At 42.8% G+C, this 18,436-nt stretch overlaps 1 protein-coding gene and 1 long non-coding RNA gene across 8 annotated transcripts in view; one reads left to right on the top strand and one right to left on the bottom strand.

Moving 5' to 3' along the window:
- Positions 1–3,398, bottom strand: part of LOC116665785 — a 13,626-nt gene extending 10,228 nt beyond the window's left edge. For 5 of the 7 annotated variants that reach the window (XR_004322464.1, XR_004322466.1, XR_004322463.1 and 2 more), the window contains exon 1: positions 3,243–3,398. This is a non-coding gene — a long non-coding RNA (uncharacterized LOC116665785). Of the gene's footprint in view, positions 1–3,210 lie in introns of all 7 variants that reach the window. The other 2 variants (XR_004322468.1, XR_004322472.1) reach the window with 1 other exon arrangement.
- TM4SF4 (transmembrane 4 L six family member 4) overlaps positions 1–18,436 on the top strand; it is a 22,664-nt gene extending 4,228 nt beyond the window's left edge. Inside the window, exons 3-5 of the mRNA XM_006187261.3 lie at positions 7,736–7,872; positions 14,801–14,990; positions 17,820–18,436. Coding sequence (XP_006187323.1) covers positions 7,736–7,872; positions 14,801–14,990; positions 17,820–17,837 — 345 coding nt within the window. The 3' untranslated portion in view covers positions 17,838–18,436. The remainder of the gene's footprint in view (positions 1–7,735; positions 7,873–14,800; positions 14,991–17,819) is intronic.

The following is an 18,436-nucleotide window of genomic DNA, read 5'->3' as shown; positions in this document are numbered from 1 at the left end:
GCCCTGGGCAAAAGTTGTGAGAGGAGGGTGACTTTCAAGGTGGGCTTTGAAAAGCCTCCCTGGGTTTGTTTCTAGGTCTCAAGCTTTTCCTGCACTCTAATCCTTGAAAAAAAAAATCGTTTCTCAGGGTCCAATGGGACAGCTAATTAATGTTATCAACTCTTTCATGTTAAATATGTGCTTTTAATGAGAGCCTTTGGAAGACTTTGACTTTGACTCAAAGGAGTGTCTTTAATAATGAGACAGATAAAGGAGATATTTAGAGGCAGTCGGGCATTTCAGCATCCTTAAAGTCTGTCAGGCAGATAAAGGCCCACCCCACCCACAGGCAGGGCCAGATGGTTGACAGACCTGTTCTGAAGGAAGATCTTGGTCGGGTCATAAATCGGTCTGTTTATTGTAGAGTCAGCGCTTCTCCCCGTGCCTGGCTCACCAGTGCCCCTTAGGGACGCCTCCTGTGTGAGCACATCCGAGATCAAGAGCATGACTCTGCCTCTGCCTCTGTGTTCCTCGGAGGACAGCCAGTTTGAAGGGGACTTAAGAAAGACAGTTCTTAGAGAGGAGGGAATAGCTAAGTGGTAGAGTGTGTGCTTAGCATGCACGAGCTCCTGGGTCCAATCCAGCACCTCCTAAAAGAATAGATTATCTTGAAAGAAGAAATAAAGAATGGAACCCCTATTTCTTCACTAAAGATTTTCTATGCTTCAAAATCCTCTGCTGTAAAATGGGTCGTGGCAGTTGCTACCTTTCACAAGGACATTGCAAGGACTCGGGGGAGATGTGGCAGCATCGGTGTGCAGGGAAGGGGAGAGCAGCGGTGAGTGTCTGGGGTAGTGAGGACACACAGGTCCTCGATAAATGCTTGTTGGATAATGAAGTAAAAGAACACTCAGGAAAGATTTCAGGTGATTTCCATACTTTATCAGGCTCAATTCTGACAATAACCCTTTGAGGTAGGTGTTAAACTTCTCGTTTTTCAAATAGGGAAACTGAAGCCCTTGTAAGTTAAGTTTCTGACCACCCCCCACACCAGTCCATCTTCCTGGCTTCCCAGAACTGAAGCAGAAAATACAGGAGGACATTAACATATAAGTGAAGAAACACTTCAGGTAATCTCTATATATCTCTTAGAGTAGTTGCTGAGAGGAACCTTCATGCCCACCAGAGATGTTTCTCCAACACGTTGTCACTACTAAGCCTCTAAATACCATGTTTAGGAACTGCCCACTTTTCCTTCCTTCTCAACCCCCGCGCCAGCCTGTTTTCTTTTTCTCCCCAGAGCTAGGCTGTCTGTATTTGTGGAAAGTTAAAGTATGTAAAGCTATGACGATTAAACATTATAATAGAACAATGACATTTATCAAGTGCTTGCTAATGTCATGGGAAATTATGCAAATCTTGGAAATAGGCAAAAGAGACTTCTGGGTATCCCAACAGTGAAGTGCGAGGCATTATCTAATAGCCTACCCCACCTAGGGATTACCTGGCTTTCTGGAGACGTGTGCCTCTGATTCCCTATTTACTATTGATTAGACTGTCTTACATAGTATGATTGCTGGGAGACAGGTGGTTATTACTGAGCCTTAGTTTATAGAAAAAGAAAGGAGATCTTAGAAAGATGGACTTCCCAGGGTCATGGGGGAGGAACCAGGACTCAAGCAAAGATCTGCCTGCCTGTACCCCACGCCCCTTGACCACTGCACAGTAGTGTCCTTCTTAACTGTTTATTCATTTAGAACAGGGAAAACATGTCCACATACAGAAACTGCACAGGAAGCCACACATTCCTGACCCCAAAGTCTGGCAACACCCTTCCCCAGAGGTTCCCAGTGTTCCCAATTATTGTGTCTCCTTCTGGAAATATTCCAGATCTTTCGCCTATGTACTTTAAAAAAGAGCAGTTTAGAGCGTCTGCTCCCGAACATATTCAACTTGATTTCAATGACTTCTCTTTTATCATGAAAAATTTTATAGCATGAAGCCCTTGATAAATTGAAGGTATTCCGTCTGATTTTAAGACTGAAAATATCTCTGAGTAGTAAATTTAGCAATTCTTTAAGACTTCTGATCAGGACATTACTTAAAACAAAGGGACATACAGTGTACGTTCACATGGTTCATCCATTCTGGAAGAGTTATGAAAAGTTAGTTGGAGTGTTTATTTATTTTTATTATTTTAAGGTGAGATATTGCAGATGTGAACACAAAAACAGGACACGCCACCTGTAGCATTGTAAGTGGTAACCTAGTGCCATGTTTTCTTCAGATAGTTTATAAAAAAATAAAACATTGTTGTTTCAATTGAGAGTCACTGTGTTGCCTTTCTCTCTTATACTTCTCTCCTTCCTGAGAGTAACCGTAACCATGAATCAGTCCAGATCATATCCATCCATTTTTTAAAAACATTTACTGCCAAAAATCAATCTTTCAAATGTTCTGGACTATCTTGTCCAATACAGTAGCCACCATCTACTTGTGGCTATTAAGTATACGGATTGCGGCTAGTCTAAATTGAGATGTATCTTAAGTATAAAATTCATAGCAGATTTCAAAGAATTAGTACAAAAGAAGAATGTAAAATATCTCATTAGTAATTTTTATATTGATTACATGTTAAAGTGATAATATGTTGGCTACGCTGAGTAAAAGAAAATAAATTAGTAAAATTAATCTCACTTTTTAAAAACTTTTTAAGTGGTGGTTACTAGAAAATTTTAAATTGTATCTATGGCTCGAAGTATATTTCCATTGGACACTGCTGGTCTAGAGGGCCTTACACTGAGGACTCTGGTAAAAGGGAAAATCATCTCATTGATTTTATTTTAACCTGGCTTTTTTTTCCCAGTTTTCAGTTTTATTAGGTAAATTGATACAATTTGACTGCACATATACAATAAACTGCATGTGAATACATATAAATACACTGCACATATTTTTAAAATTTATGTATATGTACTGTTTACTGTTTCTAAGAACAATTTAGAGCTTTAGCTTTTTAAAGTTAACATAGTTACCAAAGGAAAAAAAGCCAACTCCAAAATAAAAATCAAAAGAATGCAGTAATCCAGTCATAAAGGACAGTCAAATGTGCTCAGACATACTCAAGAAATCTGTTATCTAAGTTACAAGAAATAAATAGTTCATTGGTGACCTTCTTTTAGATTCCACACGTAAGTGATTTAACCTGGTTTTTCATTGACTCAGACTTACCTAAAATGAGGACTGCTTGCACTTGTACTCACTTTTTGTGTCTTTAAACATTTGCCTTTTAATGTTCCAGGAATGAAACCTAGTATCTTCACTCGTCTCACACAGCAGAAAGCACAGTTGAGGTTTCTCCTCTCACTATAGCCAGTGGATGATGACGTCCTGAGTTGTAGCTGAAGGGACCTTCTGAAATGCCCACCCTTTTCTTCTGTTTACCACAGGAAGCTGAGGCCAGAGGGGTGGGGACTTGGGTGACGCCGAGGAGGCTGGACCTCAGGTCTCCTCTGACTTCCAAACTACCTTCCTGGAAACGCAGTCTTTCTCTCTTCTGTCACAGCAATTTTAGACCTTCTTCCATTTTAACAATCAGTAGTTTCATGATTCCTGAGTAATAATTAGAACTTAAGGGTAGAAGGTCAAATAAGTAAAAAGATACTTTTTCCTTACATGTTGTTTTATTTCTGTGAGAGAACCCATGTCATTCACAGAGAAAACTGTAAATAACAGAGTATATGGTGCTAGTGGCAGCGTGGCGCATACGTGTGTGTGTGTGTGTGTGTGTGTGTGTGTGTGTGTGTGTGTTTGAAGGGGTGAAGGGTACAGGACACTGGACTAGGAGGGAGACCCCCATTCTCTTTTTTTCTGAAATATAATTGCTGTACAATATAAGTTACCTATGTACAATATAAGGATCCACAATTTTTAAAGGTTATACTCCATTTATAGTTATTACAAAGTATTGGCTACCTTCCCCATGTTGTACAGTATATCCTTGTAGCTTATTTTATTCCTAATAGTTTGTACCTCTTATCCCCCTACCTCTACATTGTCCCTCCCCTCCCAGACCCCAGTTCCTTTTTTTTTTTCTTTTCTTCTTTTCCATTCTCTTTTTTTTTTTTTTTTTGTACAAACCCTTGTGTCAAAGGCTGACTTTCAATAGATCACAGCAAGGGAGCTACTCTGCTATATAAGAAACCCCGACCCAGAAGCAGGTCATCTACAAATGATTTACGGTTTAGCACCAGATTCCCACCAACTTGCGGTGCAGCCCCTTTTCCCACCCACGCTGGGTCTGAGACCCCAGTTCTTAATTTAGCTCAGCCATCTTCTAGATGTGTGACTAAAGAAAGTCACAGGAGCATGGGCTTTGGAACTAAGTAGCCATGGATCGATCCCAGTTCTACCATTTTAGTCTTTCTTTGACTTACAGCGATTATCTGAATTTCTAGTAGTCTTAGTTTTCTATCTGGAAAATGTAGTTAATCACACCCATCTCATAGGTTTGCTGAAAGGATTAAATAAGATAAAGCCTCTAAGGCTCTCACAGAATGAAGCTATTTTTATTAGGTAGAAAGTGAGGTGACTGCACTAGAAGGTTTTTGAGGTCTTCTTTTTTATGAAAATACAATTATAAGAACATTTAATTATTTATTTAGTGGCAATTCTGGCTTTTGACGACTTTCAGCAAATTTTAAGATGAGAGACCCCCTCCTTTACAGAATCTGTTTTCCATTGAGACAACCCAACCTAGCCCAAGGATCACATGGCAAAAATGTTTCCAGACCTATCAGAGCCTCACTCTGAAAGAGCAAGAGGTAAAACATAAGGCAAAACCCACCAAGTGTTCGCTTCCAATTGCTGTACTGGAGCGTTCTGGCCATTCCTAGATTTATACCAGCTGTGTCTAACGAAACAGCAATTTGATTGGAGCATGGAGGGGGCTCAGAGACACAGAACTAGCCTAGATAAGTTCTCATTAAATTGGGGCAGCGTCCCAAAGTGTGTTCTTACAAGAATTAATGGGAAAAAAGTTTATAGGCACCAATGAGATTGGAAAACTCTGCATATTACCAAATATAAGGCAAAACGCAATATAAAACCACCTATAATTTTTCTCATAAAGAAGTTCCAAAAAGTTGTTTGACTAACATTAATAATGTATAAACTTTCAGTGCCACACACATATTTTAAATCACATGTACAAAGTATAAACTAATTCTAATGTATTGATTTTGAAATATTACTCTTCTCCATTCATTTATTTTAAAATGTCTTCATGCTTCTTTGGCATCGATGTCTTTGCTCCCACTAAAGGCACCTTTGGAGCCATCAGAAGTTTCCCATAGCACATTTTCTCTCCTCTTCCATTTCATGACACTTTGGTATCCATGTATGATGCTGTCAGTGGCAAGTTCACTCTTTGTCATAAATATCAATTCACAGAGGACAAAGACAGCATTCCAGCATTCCTCTCGCAGGTATGTATTAATGATCCCCACAATTGTAAACACTAAGCATGCTCACATTAGAATACCTGTTAAAAGGCTTGTTAACTGTAATATCCAGAACTAGAAATAGTGAGGACAACTTTCCTAGAATAATTAACAGATCTGTGTTAAGAAAGAAATTTTTAGACAATTCTGTCATCCAACAGTAATGGGGTTGTTTCTGACTAATGTCTTTACCACACAATACTTGGTTGTTCAAATTGCAGGAAATGCCCTATTGCCTGAGAGGTGGAATCAGGACACAATTCTAAGGCAATTCCCTCACATCTGAAGCATAATTTGTGGGCTAATAATTTTCCTTACATTCCAGCATACATAGTATGTCCACTTCTTGGCGCTTCACACATGCTGGCCTATCACAAAGATTCTTAGAAGCGCAACAGGGATGAGACCTATTTAACTGTATATAATCAGCAATTTCCAAAGTTATTAACAAAACATCCTTTGGAAAAGAGACTGCCTGTTCTAATACGATAAGCTGACCAAGATTTTCATTTACTTCTGACCTAGATTATATTCACAAATGTTCTTGATGGTGAGAATACATTTAGGATAACTTCAACATAAAAATTAAAGAGAAAAATCTAAATAAGGTGTAATATGAAACCCTAGTCATTGAAAACACCCTATAAGTAGTTATCCAGTGCCTTTGATAAGCTAGGAAAAAAAAAAAAAAGTTTGGTTGGTGGTAGGGGTGGAGCAATGTCCTAACCATCTTCAGATAGCCCACTGCTCATGGCTTCAAAGGTTTGTCCTCTGGGTGAGGAAGACAGACATAAACAGCGAGGACAATAGCATGTTGCAGGTACTGTGCTGTGATAGACTCCCAGAGTCCTGGGGCTGGGAGGTACGGGGGAGGGGATGGTGGGTTCTCCATGGGAAGTCAGACACGGCCCAGGGAGCCAGAGATGAGCCTTGGAAAGTTGCATCAAAAATACTTACATATGATATGAAGATGAATCCTGGCTAAGTGGGAACTCCATTAGCACACAGACTCCAGTTGTCTGGGTGCAATTAAGTCCTCTCCACCATCAAACCCACTCCCCAAGTATGTACTGTGATTAGATTGATAGTATACAGGGACGGGGAAATGGGAAGTACCTGACATTTAACTTAGGTTATCACATCTAATTCTCCCAACTGATCTTGTAGGTAGGCTTTATTGTACCCATAATATAGATGAAAATACTAAGACCCCCGAAGATACATCCACTATGCAGAGTCACCACACCAAGAAAAGTACCAAGGCTGAGATTTGAGCCTGGGTCTGCTGACTTTTAAACTCTTGTGCTTTGCACTGTACCTTTTTGTCACCAAAGCAATAGAGGCGGTCATTTTCCACCTCTATTTCCAAAATTGTCAATGTTTCCAGCACTACTTTCTAATTCCTGTTTAGAATAGACATTGCATCTCTAGACCTCATTTTTTTCATCTCTAACAAAGAGCTAGCCTGGGCCCCAGGACTGTTTCTGCCTTTTATATTCTATATTCTATCTTGAATTTATAATTAAAAAAAAGAAAGATGTCAATACAATCTATTTTTCACGAATTAATCTCTGTCGTATAAAAATATTTAAAAGAACCAGAATTGTTGGGCTGATATAACCCAAAGAAGAGAAGACTTTCTGAGGGTGGAAGGGGTGGAAAGATGTAAAATGGAAACTATTTTTGTGTAAGAAAGATGTGAAATATCTTCAGATATTTTAAAGGTTGCTACATCATGGAAGAGAGGTCGGACTTAATTTTTTTGAACTCAAGGAATGTAACTAGGACTGATGAGGAGAAGTTCCAGACTTTTACCCTTTCTCATAAGAGAACCTTCCTGCCACAGGAGGCCCCACCGTGACATAGTCTCAGTCAGATGACTGGACCAGAAACCTTAAGATCACTTCCCATTCTAAGAGTTTGATTCTATAATAGACTGGCCTTCCACATGAGCCCTGTGAAGGAGAGTCTATTGTTAATAAGATTAAAAACCATAGCTCAAATGTATCAAATCATAATTAACATTTGAGTCATCAATGAATAGCTGAAAAAGATATGGGGATGGGGGTGAAAAGAGGGACATGAGACTCCAAAATTCATTCTAGGAGACCCCAAGGGCCCCATTTCCAGTAAAGGTGGGCTCCTACCCCATAACTTCCCTGCAGTCGCCACGCTCAACAACAGGCTGGTTAGGTGTGCTGAGTGTCACCTCTGGACCCCTTAAGAACCTGGCCATCTCTCTCCTTCTCTTCCAGATGTTCACCTCCACAATCTTTGCTGTGGTCGGATTCTTGGGTGCCGGATACTCATTTGTCGTCTCAGCTGTCTCAATCAACAAGGGTCCTAAATGTCTCCTGGCCAACAACACCTGGGGCTACCCCTTCCTGGAAGGGTAAGGTACACCCTGCTGTGCCCACGTATCACCACAGGGGGCACTGGCAGGTAAAGGACCCGAGGGGGACACTGCGCATGTCCCGCCATCTTCAGTTTACACGTCTCAGGCATGATGCTCCTTTGAGGCAGAGCTGGAGTTGTGGGGTGAGGTTGCACAGGCTCTCACTTCTAAGTGCTCTTTTGACAGGCACCAGGAGAAATAATGAAAACATTTATTCACAGCAACACGAGGCAACTAATAATACTAGTAAACAGAGAGCAGCGGCTCCCATTGCAAATCTTATCACAGAAAATGAGAATGATTACTCCTCAACAGAGCTCAAAGGCTTTCACTAACACCCCTAAGGACGGATAACTGAACAATCTTTTAAGGTGCAACTTTATGGAAAATGACCTTGAAAATATTGTAGGTTCTTCGTGAGAAATAATGTTAATAGAACTCATTAAAATAACACTTCATATTTTCATGGAACATTGTAGTTATAAAGAACTTTTAAAAAATTATAATTTAATCTCCACAGCAACATCAAGAGGCTGTGACCCCCCACCAAGGCAGACTAAATACTGCGACTTGCTCAAAGTCGCCCAGTTAGTGGGGCGGGGGAGTGGGCAGAGCCGGGGCTCAAACTCATGTCTTCTAACTTAGTCTTACTCTTTTTCTAGTGCTCATTCTTCTGCCCCCAGACTGACGGCACCGCCCAATGCAGTAGACCATTGCCATACGTGGTGACTTAAATTCACTTTAAATAAAATTAAGCTTAAAATTCCTCACTCACACTAGCCACATTTCACGCACTCAGCAGCCGTACACGGCTATGCGTGAGTGCACTGACCATCACGGAGACAGGACGTGTCGATCACAGCGGACAGTCTACTAGGCAGGACTGCACTAGACTCGAACTTCCAGGAGGGCTGAGACCGTCTCTATTTGGCTCACCACTGCAGACCCTCTGCCTGACCCAGACAGAGGGTCTGACATACCTAAGCAGCCAGGAACTCTGATTATCGGGTCCTCCCACACACAGGTGGGTCCACGCCCCAAAACTCTACAGGACACCAGTTCATTAAGTCAAACCTCTGTTTATTAGTGCATAGTGAGGGTCTATAGGACCTCAGGAGCAGGCTTCTTACAGAGGAGGTGAAGGATGCTGTTTCTGTTATGACGTGACGTCTGGGCTTTTTCACAAGTGTCTCACGTGAATGATCATCCTCACCCTTCTCTGTACTTAAACGGGAGTACCAGGCCTCTGGTAGCCTCGTATCGCACACAGCGACTCCCGTGGGTGTTTATTTTATGTGGAAAGCCCTCTCTTCTTACGGAGGACTGTCGGGGCCTCACTGCCGTGGGGCTGGCATGCTTGAGCGTGGCATTCGGACGGCGTATGGCTGAGCCATCCCCTGGGCCCTCCCCCGATAGCCCCGTTCCCTCACCCAGGGCTGTGTCTATGAGGCTACAGCGCGGCTTCTTGGAGGGACCTTTCTCCTAGCATTTCCATCAACAGCATCAGGACAGTATTCAACACGCTTTCTATTTATTCTGTAATGTGAATGCTACTACCCTTGATGAGCTTAAAATCAATCAGAATAAATCTATGTCCAAAACCAAGGAGAAAGGAAGAAACACAAGAGGTGCCAAGTAACAAGGCACTGGTCTCATATTCTGACGCGAGGGCCTCACACCCGCCCTGGCACACTCACACCTGCTTAGGTGGGCTGGGACCAATGTCCCAGGTGGGGACAGTGACAGCTGGGCTGTGGGCCACCACGGGAGATGCCTGCCTGGCCAAGGGACAAGACACTGCTTTTCAAAGTCCTCTGTGTCTGTCTTCCTGCTAAAGCAAGTTCGCATCCACGCCAGACCCAGCTATCGCCCATTTCTCTGTGACAGATGCTTTCATATGTGTTGTTTCATCTGCTCCTCACAACAGCCACTAACCCATCCATTAACAGGTATCAGATAAGACAGGTTTAATAACAAAACCAGAATAAACTGTGCAGGCCAGCAGGAACATTTCAGAATTCTCCACCCCTCCTCTGTTCACCTTACGGCTTTGATCACTATCTGAAGGGAAAAATGTTTGACTACCTAGACATCGGCGTAGTGGCTTTAAATTATGATATGATCAAAAACGGCTGCATAGGGGCTTATTACAAAATCATATATATTACACTTTCCAGGTGATTTATGAGATAAGGATGACTTTGACTATTCATGTGCTTTCCCATGTTGCCCTGACTCTCGGATTTAATCCCATGTAAAGTGCAAGTCCGCCCTCGGGTGGAATGTGTCACTGTTGCTGCAGGAAGGGCTTTCAGGGGGATGGGTCCAGGTGGAGTGTCTCACCACACCCTCTGCCACCTGGCAGGCTGTCCTCAGCATCCCATGGCCTCCTGCATCCTGTGTCCTATCTTCCTTTACGACCTCACCTCCCCTGCCAGCTCCAAACCTCCCCTCGGACTGCAGAAACTCATCCTGAGTTTCTTATAATGATGCCTGAACCTTGTGTCACTTGGTGTCCTCAGTTAACAAGGTGCTTTCACCCACAATGCTTTATTTGATTCTCAGAAAAAGCACATGAGGTTATCAACCATCCTTCAGAGGTAAGACGGCCAAGGCCCAGAGAGGACAAGGGGCCTGCCCAGAGGAATACTGCTCTTCATGATGGAAGCTTGAATCTACGTCTTCTGACCCTAAGTCACAGTGCTTTTTCTAGAACGCAACTTATATTGATTTGCACTGTCTGATTTTGGGAGAGTCTGTCTAGAAGGGCTCGGGGGCTTCTGTCTCCAGCCACTTTACTTTCCCATGGGCTCTTCCTAGCCATCGGATCCCAGCGTGCAAGCATCACAGGAGTTGTAGCCGCTGGTGTAACACACATACACAGCCACTTAGCGAGTGGAAAGGAATAATCACCTGTATGAGCCCAAAGGAGAGGACTCAGGACAGTCTCCCTCATCACCAAGCGGCAGCAGCAGCCTCTCCCCCCCCCCCTTCTTCTCCTCCTCTTCCTTTTTTCCCCGCTTCCTCCTTCTGAAGACTAAGGGCTAAGTGTTTTTGCATGCGTTATCTCACTTAAGATTCCTACTAAATCTCAGAAGAAATCTTATCCCTAAAGTAGAAAAATAAAGTTCACAAGGTGAACTCGCCCAGGGCTCCACAGCTAGTAATTAGCAGGAGAATTTAGAAGAGGGAAGCACTTGCGGGTGCCCTACTTGGTGCAGAGGCCTGTCCCAGACATGGGGCCCAGAGGGACAAAGCTGGTCCCTGCCCCCGTGAGCACAGGCTGAGTTAGGGGCACAACATGGGACAGGCCCTCGCTTGCAGGAAGGGTGATGTGGAGGTGTGCGAGGGAAGCCTCTCCAAGGAGGTGACCTGGGCTGGTTTGGGAAGTTGTGCAGAAGAGTGGCTTCCAGAGAGGAGCGGAAGCATGTTTTGGGCAGAGAGAGAAGCCAGTCCTGAGGCAACCACAAAAAGACCCACGTGCTCAGAGAATGACAGTTCTCTGTGTGGCCAGGAGCTCAGGGTGAATGCTGGGGGGAAGAGCAGAGGGACCGCCCCCCAGGATGGGGGTGATTGAGAGGCAGGCCGGACCTTCAGGACATCGGGGAGCAGTGGAGGACTTCAAGCAGGACAAACCATGACCACTTGAGAGTTTAGGACAATCGTTTGGGAAGCGACGTGCAGGATGAACAGAAGAGCTTGGTAGCTGAAAGCGAGAGCCAAGTAGAGGTGGGAGCAGCCAAACAGCTGAGACCCTGAGCATCTCCAGGGCAGGGGGATGGGGCCTCAAAGGAAGGAGAGAAATTTCAGAGGCGGTCTAAGATGGAACCATCAGTGAGAAGAAAGAGGGAAGTTTATCAAGGTGGACTCAGGTTTCCGGCTTGGGGCACAATGTTCAGGGCCCTTCAGTGCCATAGAATTCAGTGCTTTTTTCTTTCAAATGTTTGTTAGCAATCATATTAAAGGAACAAAGGCAGTTAACTTTTTCTGTCATGAGAACCATACTAAAGAAGCATTCTAGAAGGAAAAAGAAACCTAGGACATTTTGAAATACGCCCTCTTGGCTTCCTTTGAAGTAGGACCTCCTCCCATCCAAGGTCTTCCTTTGAGACAGTTGGCCACCTCTCCCTTGACCCCAAGCTGCTGAAAGGGAAGCAGCTTGCCCAGGGCATGGGGACAGCTGTGGGAGGGAGCGCCGAAGGCCAGGCCAAGGGCAAGCAGCCCTGGGGGAGGGACTGGGGACTCAGCCAAGCACAGCGCCCATTCACTGCTGTGGGAGTGAACCAAGCACTGCTCCCTGGGGAGGGAGTTCAGTGGTGAGGAGCATGCTCTCCCACCAAGCGCAGAACTGATCCGTCTCGGTGTTCTGCCTGCACTTCCAGTTAAGACCATCTGCAGCGGCCCTTCAAGGACTACTTATTAGCAAGGAACCTCACACTCTGCTGTGACACAGCTAGCCCAGCACCTGACACGTGGGTGTGACCCTGTACAGGAAAGCCGCTTATTTGTTGAGCCCTCCCTGTGCTGGGACTGGGGACAGAGATAGGAGACATGGTCTCCACCCCTGTGGATGTACAGTTGCAAAGAGAAGACAGACACATGGGCAGCTGAGGGCAGCTCAGGGTCCTGGGTGCTCTGAACCAGAGGGAACCCAGAGGGCCGGGAAGCAAGGAGGGGACCAAAGACAGCTGAGGGCAGGAAGAGCATTGAGGAGTCTGCCTGAATTATCCAGGCAAAGTGATCAGGCTCTCCTGTCCCTTCCTTCGGCTGCCTTTGTGGCTGGCAAGAAGTGAGCTGTATGAAATCCATGGCGTTCTACTCTGAGGCTGATGGAGTTACCGCAGCTCAGGTGGGAATGCCCTTCACAGTGATGGGACTGAGCCGACTTCTCCACCCAACTCAAGCCTTGCTTCCCCGTTCCGCGGTGAGCGTTTCACCAACCTCACCACCAGGAGGCGCTGTCACCCCACTACTGGACAAACTTCAGAGAAGGGAATGAACTCAGGATGGCCAATTATTTCATCTTAGGATCTTTTCTTTAACAAATGTGCCTGGAAAATAGTGTCTTCTTATATCCTCTTATCACCAAGTTTAAAAATTGTAAAGATAGAAAGGACTACATGGAAAAAGGCAGAACAGAAAGATGATCGTTTAAAAAATAATACACACTGAAAAGATGTCTCATACAGCAATATATAAGGTATTAATATTAATTATCCCAGTGAATTCTCACAATTGTGTGGTTGTTCTCAGCCCATTTTATAGATGAAGAAACGTGCGAAGGCCAGGGGTGGGAGTGGTAGGTGACTTGCATGAAGAATGCACAGCCAGTCAGAGGGATGCTTGGATTTAAATCCAAGTCCATCTGAATCCAAAGTAACAGTTTTCCTTTAGACCAGACTGCTCAGATTAAGTAAAGTAATGACATACTAGGGCTTATTGAGCCCTTACTCTATGCTAGGCACTGTCGTAAGCACTTCACTAGTGTTAACGCGTTTCATCCTCCCAAGAGCCCTGTGATTTGAGAGAGACTGTTACCCCATTTTACAGAGAGGTACCAGTCAGACAGCCTGCAGGCAGCTAGAGCCCCTGTTCTTATGGGAAGGCAAATCAATGCGATGGACAATGTTTGTTTTTAAATCAAGAGCAAAAGTCTTGTTCTTTCCTTATCCCTTCTGCTCTGTTAAATTCCAAGGTATCATCCATGACTTCAAAGGGTTTTCAAAATATTAATACAAGATGTATTTAAAATGAACGTGTCCTGATGCACTGGAGAAATGATCAGAAATAGATTGTCAAAAAGGCCTAAAAATAATAAGGTGGACGTTAACGCAATAATAGCCAGAGGAAGAGGTTTCCCACTGAGGCCTTGAAAGGGTAGCAGATATGTGAAGCAAGAGGGCGAGACCAATTTGCAGCTCTAAGAATGTGAGAAGGAATTATACTAATCCAGAGATTTTACCCACTTTACCCTCATTTTTGTCTTAAAGATCACATACTTCACATTTCTCCTGCGAGGCACAATGCCCCTTACAGTGCAGTGGACTCCTTGTATCTACATATATTTTATAAGCATACTGCAGTTTCTCCTACTGCAATGTTTTTATAAAGTGTGTATTAAGGCAGCAGGTTATTGATTGCTTCCTTTTAATTAAATGAATCTTTTTGCAGGTGGAATCCCTGTATGTTAACAAAAACGTTAGCTAAGTCAAATTCACAATTTGGCTAGAAATAAGCCTTAAAAAAAATCAAGCTCCAGGGGAGAGGAGCGCAGTGGTAGAGCGCATGCTTAGCACGCACGAGGATCTGGGTTCAGTCCCCAGGACATCCATTCATAAATAAATAAACCTAATTACCCACCCCCAAAAACAGTCAAGCTCTTCCCTTTAGCTATATGACCCATCTGTACTTGACACAGCTTCAGATGGCCACTAGATGTGACAGATAATTTGTCAGAAATCCACATGGTCCCTAATGATGACAGTAAGATAAAGGCTGTGAACATTTGTGAGGTTCTGCTCCTGAAGTCTTCATTTTCTTGGCCATTTCATAGGTAATAAATTGACCCATCCTCTGGGTAAGCTCACAGAAAGCACTCTGTAGCTCAGGAGCTGTGTGACCTAGCAGTAAGTCACTTCACCTCTCTGTGCCTCAATGTCCTTAATTGTGAAATGGAAAAAAAAGAACCGTAAAGTTTCTATAAGAAATAAATGTTCAGGACAGGACCTGGCACATAGTATATACTCAATAATTAAGTATCAGGTGTTGCTTTTAGAAGGGTTACTATAGGATTTTTTTTTTCTTACGGAGCTTATGTTTTGGGTGGATAGTATTGCAGAAGGAAAATCATTCCGGTGACTTTTTAGTCTAGGGTATTGCATACTTTTTACTAATGTCTCCTTTCTCTCCCCCATGTCCCCAACAGGGACTACCTCAATGACAATGAGTTATGGAAAAAGTGCCAGAAGCCTGAAGACGTGATTCCCTGGAATCTGACCCTCTTCTCCATCCTGCTGATCATCGGAGTGGTCCAGATGATCATCTGTGCCATCCAGGTGATCAACGGCCTCCTGGGGACCCTGTGTGGAGACTGCCGCTGCTGTGGCTGCTGTAGAGTAAGCTGAGATCTTTGTCCTTTCTTCTCACCATGCAGGAGGCCAGGTCAGGCCACCAGCACTAATGGGATCTGGGGGTGGAGAGGGCGGCGGCTGCAGAAAACCCACCTCCGGCTGGAAAGTCCAGGCAGCCCCTCTCTCAGCCCAGGGACACAGGACCATTGTTCAGCCCTCTGTGCTTGCCAACCTACCCAGGCTGAAGCTGACCAAAGTTTTCAGTCTTACTGTAGACCAGCTGACCGTAGACCTAGAGGCAAAGGACTCCATACATATATGGAGGCTTATAATGTTGACATGAAGATACCCAGGAAGTGGACATCTGTTACATGCACATATTGTCAGGATTAACACATCATGGTCTGTCCCCAAATGTCCTGTTTCCTAAAGAGATCTCGACATGGGTTAAAGCTGTCAAGTAATATAGGAAAGGGTATTTTCTTTTCTCTGGAAAATTTGTTAAGAGAGAAATGGTTCTTACATGGAAAAAATAAAAGGGAATCAGTAGGAATTTACTCTCCAAATATGACTGTAAATTATCAACAATAATAAAAATAAAAGTAAACTTAGGGACAGTAAGACAGGGCAATTATTTCAACCAATGAACAAGCCAGATCAGGCAATTATTCACACACACAAAGTTATTTTAAAACACAGGTTGATGATGTATGAGGGAAAAAATTAAACAGAACTCAAGAGTTCCTTAATTGGGAACTTATGTAAATAACTGTAAGTAAAGGTCTATCTACTGAGTATAATATTATGTCCAAATTTTAAGTGATTCAAATAATTTTCTTTAAATTTCCTACAAGTATGATAGGTATACAGGTCAACAGTTATGCTCCAGGGAAGTATTCAGTTGGAAAATCTGTGCCCCGCCTTTGTCTTCCATCCTCCCAATTCCTTCAGTTCGCCAGCTAAGGCAGTTATATAATTTCTTATATATCCTCCCAGAGTTTCTTTTTTATTGTTTTCATTCCCCTACCTTAAAAGGATTTTGTTCAAAACTGTAGGAATACTGAAAATGCTTATGAGGTAGTGTTGTTTCAAAAGAGTAAGGTACAAAAATGTATACAGAATATACAGATTAAAAAAAAAAAAAAAAAAACCACAATGAATAGAAAAAGACCTAAAGGAAATGCAACCAAAATGTTAAATGAGAGTTGTTTGTAGGTAAAAAGACTGACTTTTTCCCTCCCTTCTAGCTTATATTATTCAAAAAAGTTTTAACAATCATATATTTTAAAGTATAAAAATATAAATTAAAAAATACCCCCAAATCAACTGTAAAATGCATGTGTTACAAATAAATTTCACTGACTACTGAGTTTTTGTTCTATAAATTTTCAGTTCTATTGTGTTGAAATTACATTTTTTTAGTCTTAAAACACAATTGGGTAGAAAAGAAAACTACCAGTTAGTAATCCATCAAAATTATTTTTTAGATAGCAGTTAAAAATATCAAGCATTTGAATCTTCTAATTCATGCTTGCTAAATCAGCTAACTCATTTCAAACACTGGTAGTATTTCCTTTTCTGCTTTCACAGAAGTTATATTTTTTAGTTAGGTAGCAAATTTGCATTGCAAGTTTGCTGAAAATACAAACTGCTGTTAGAATAGAAAATAGTAGTTTACAAAATCTGAGGATTGTCTATAAATTTAAAAACATACGCATACGTGCAGTAAATTGACCCTTTTCAGTGATTATCATCTATTCAGATGCCATATTTAGCAATTTTAATGAATAAATCACTTGATAGTCAAAAGACAGTAGATGAACTCCACAGCTGTCAGTGTAGCTGGCACCGGAGAATCACAGAGGGTGAACGGATACCACCAGAATCCCCTCCCTCCCTTCCTTCCTGCCTTCCTTCTCCATCTTTTTATTTGGATAGCTTCAAAACTATGTAAAATTCAGAACAGTACAAGGAACACATGTGCATTTCACCTAGATCCACGAATTTGCTCACTCTCTTTCTGAACCGTTGGAAAGAAATTTGCAGACATCAGGAAACCTCCCTACTAAATATGTCAGTGCACGTGAGCGCTGCGTTGAGAAAGACCAGCCTGCTGAGAATCCCTTTCCTGTGGGCCGCTTGCCTCTGGCACAGCTGGTCAGCCTCCCTCCCCTCGTAGGACAGGCTGGAGAGTCTTGGGCTGCTGACCTCTCAGAGTCTAATTTCCCCACCGCCTCCTGCCGAACTTCCACAGTGCATGTGCAGCTTGACACCCAGCCATTCAGGCAGAAAGCATTTATTGAGAAGGTCCTTCGATGAGGGAACAGACAGAAACGATGCCTGCGGTCTGAGCCAAGTCAGTTGCCCTCAACTGTTTCTTTGTCTGAAATGTGGTTGTTAAACCTACTTCCTAAGGTTGCTGAGTGGGCGTCTAACCTGGGGTGATTGGTGTGCCTCCAGGTCAACAATGAGAGGACTCGGCACATTGCACTCATTGTTATTTACTCAGAGGGTGAAAATCGGGGAGGCAGTGAGGATTCAGGGAAAGGAGCACAGCCTCTGGGTTCCGTCTCCCTGGGTTCTCTCCTTATTAACTGTGGCTTCAGCTTCATCCCTCGAGCCCTCTGTGGCCCTGATCAAAATTAATTGTAATAATAAATGATGGAAAATAAAATGAACTCCTAAACCTAAACCTAAAGCCATAAACCTAAAGTGTCAGATTAAAGCTCCGAAACACAGTCAGAAAAGCATAGAAGTTATTCAGTAGGTAATCAACAATGGGCAGGAATAAGAGGGGTGATGGGGAGGGGAAGGGAGGGGAGGAAAGCAAGTCAAAAAAAATGATGTAATTGATTAACTTTCTCTACCTTCTAGGGAGATGGACCAGTTTAAACCTCTCCGATGAGCTGCTCTAACTTGTCGGCATGTGAGAAGAAGCATTAAAATTACTCTTCTCTTCTTGGGGTTGCCAATTCCTATCTGCTTCCTGACTGACAAAGCTTAGGGAGGCCAGAGTTGTTCCTTCTCCTTTCCGACCAGCTCAGCTCAAGTTAGAATTTTATGTCAGTTTCAGATTAAAAAAATAGTTTGGCCACTTAAGTAAAATTTCTAAGTCTTTCAAATTAGCTTCCTTTTAGAATTGAAGAGCAGGTTCAAAGCAAATATTTTATAATTTTTTCTTTAAGCATGAAAAATACATACGGTTGTGCTTACCACTACACTGTTTCTTTGTATATAGAGGTGTTGATATCTTTGGAAGTTTTACATAAGCCAAAGGAGGAGAGCACATTAAAAGTGAGAAGCTAAGATCAATTTTCATTTTGAAGGTTTATGAGAAAAAAACAGAACGATGGATGTATCATAAATAACCTTTATGTGTTGTCTTTTTGGCTAACATGGTCGAATTACTTGTAACTAGCATTTGGGCCTGCCGTCTTGCTAGGGTTTCCTTATGTATATTAAATTAAAATCCAAATTCAGAGGTAATATAA

The sequence above is a fragment of the Camelus ferus genome, chromosome 1 (genome assembly GCF_009834535.1).
Source record: "Camelus ferus isolate YT-003-E chromosome 1, BCGSAC_Cfer_1.0, whole genome shotgun sequence".
NCBI classification, from domain to species: Eukaryota; Metazoa; Chordata; class Mammalia; order Artiodactyla; family Camelidae; genus Camelus; species Camelus ferus.
Note: the sequence above shows the minus strand (reverse complement) of the source record. Positions and strands in the feature narration are given on the sequence as shown.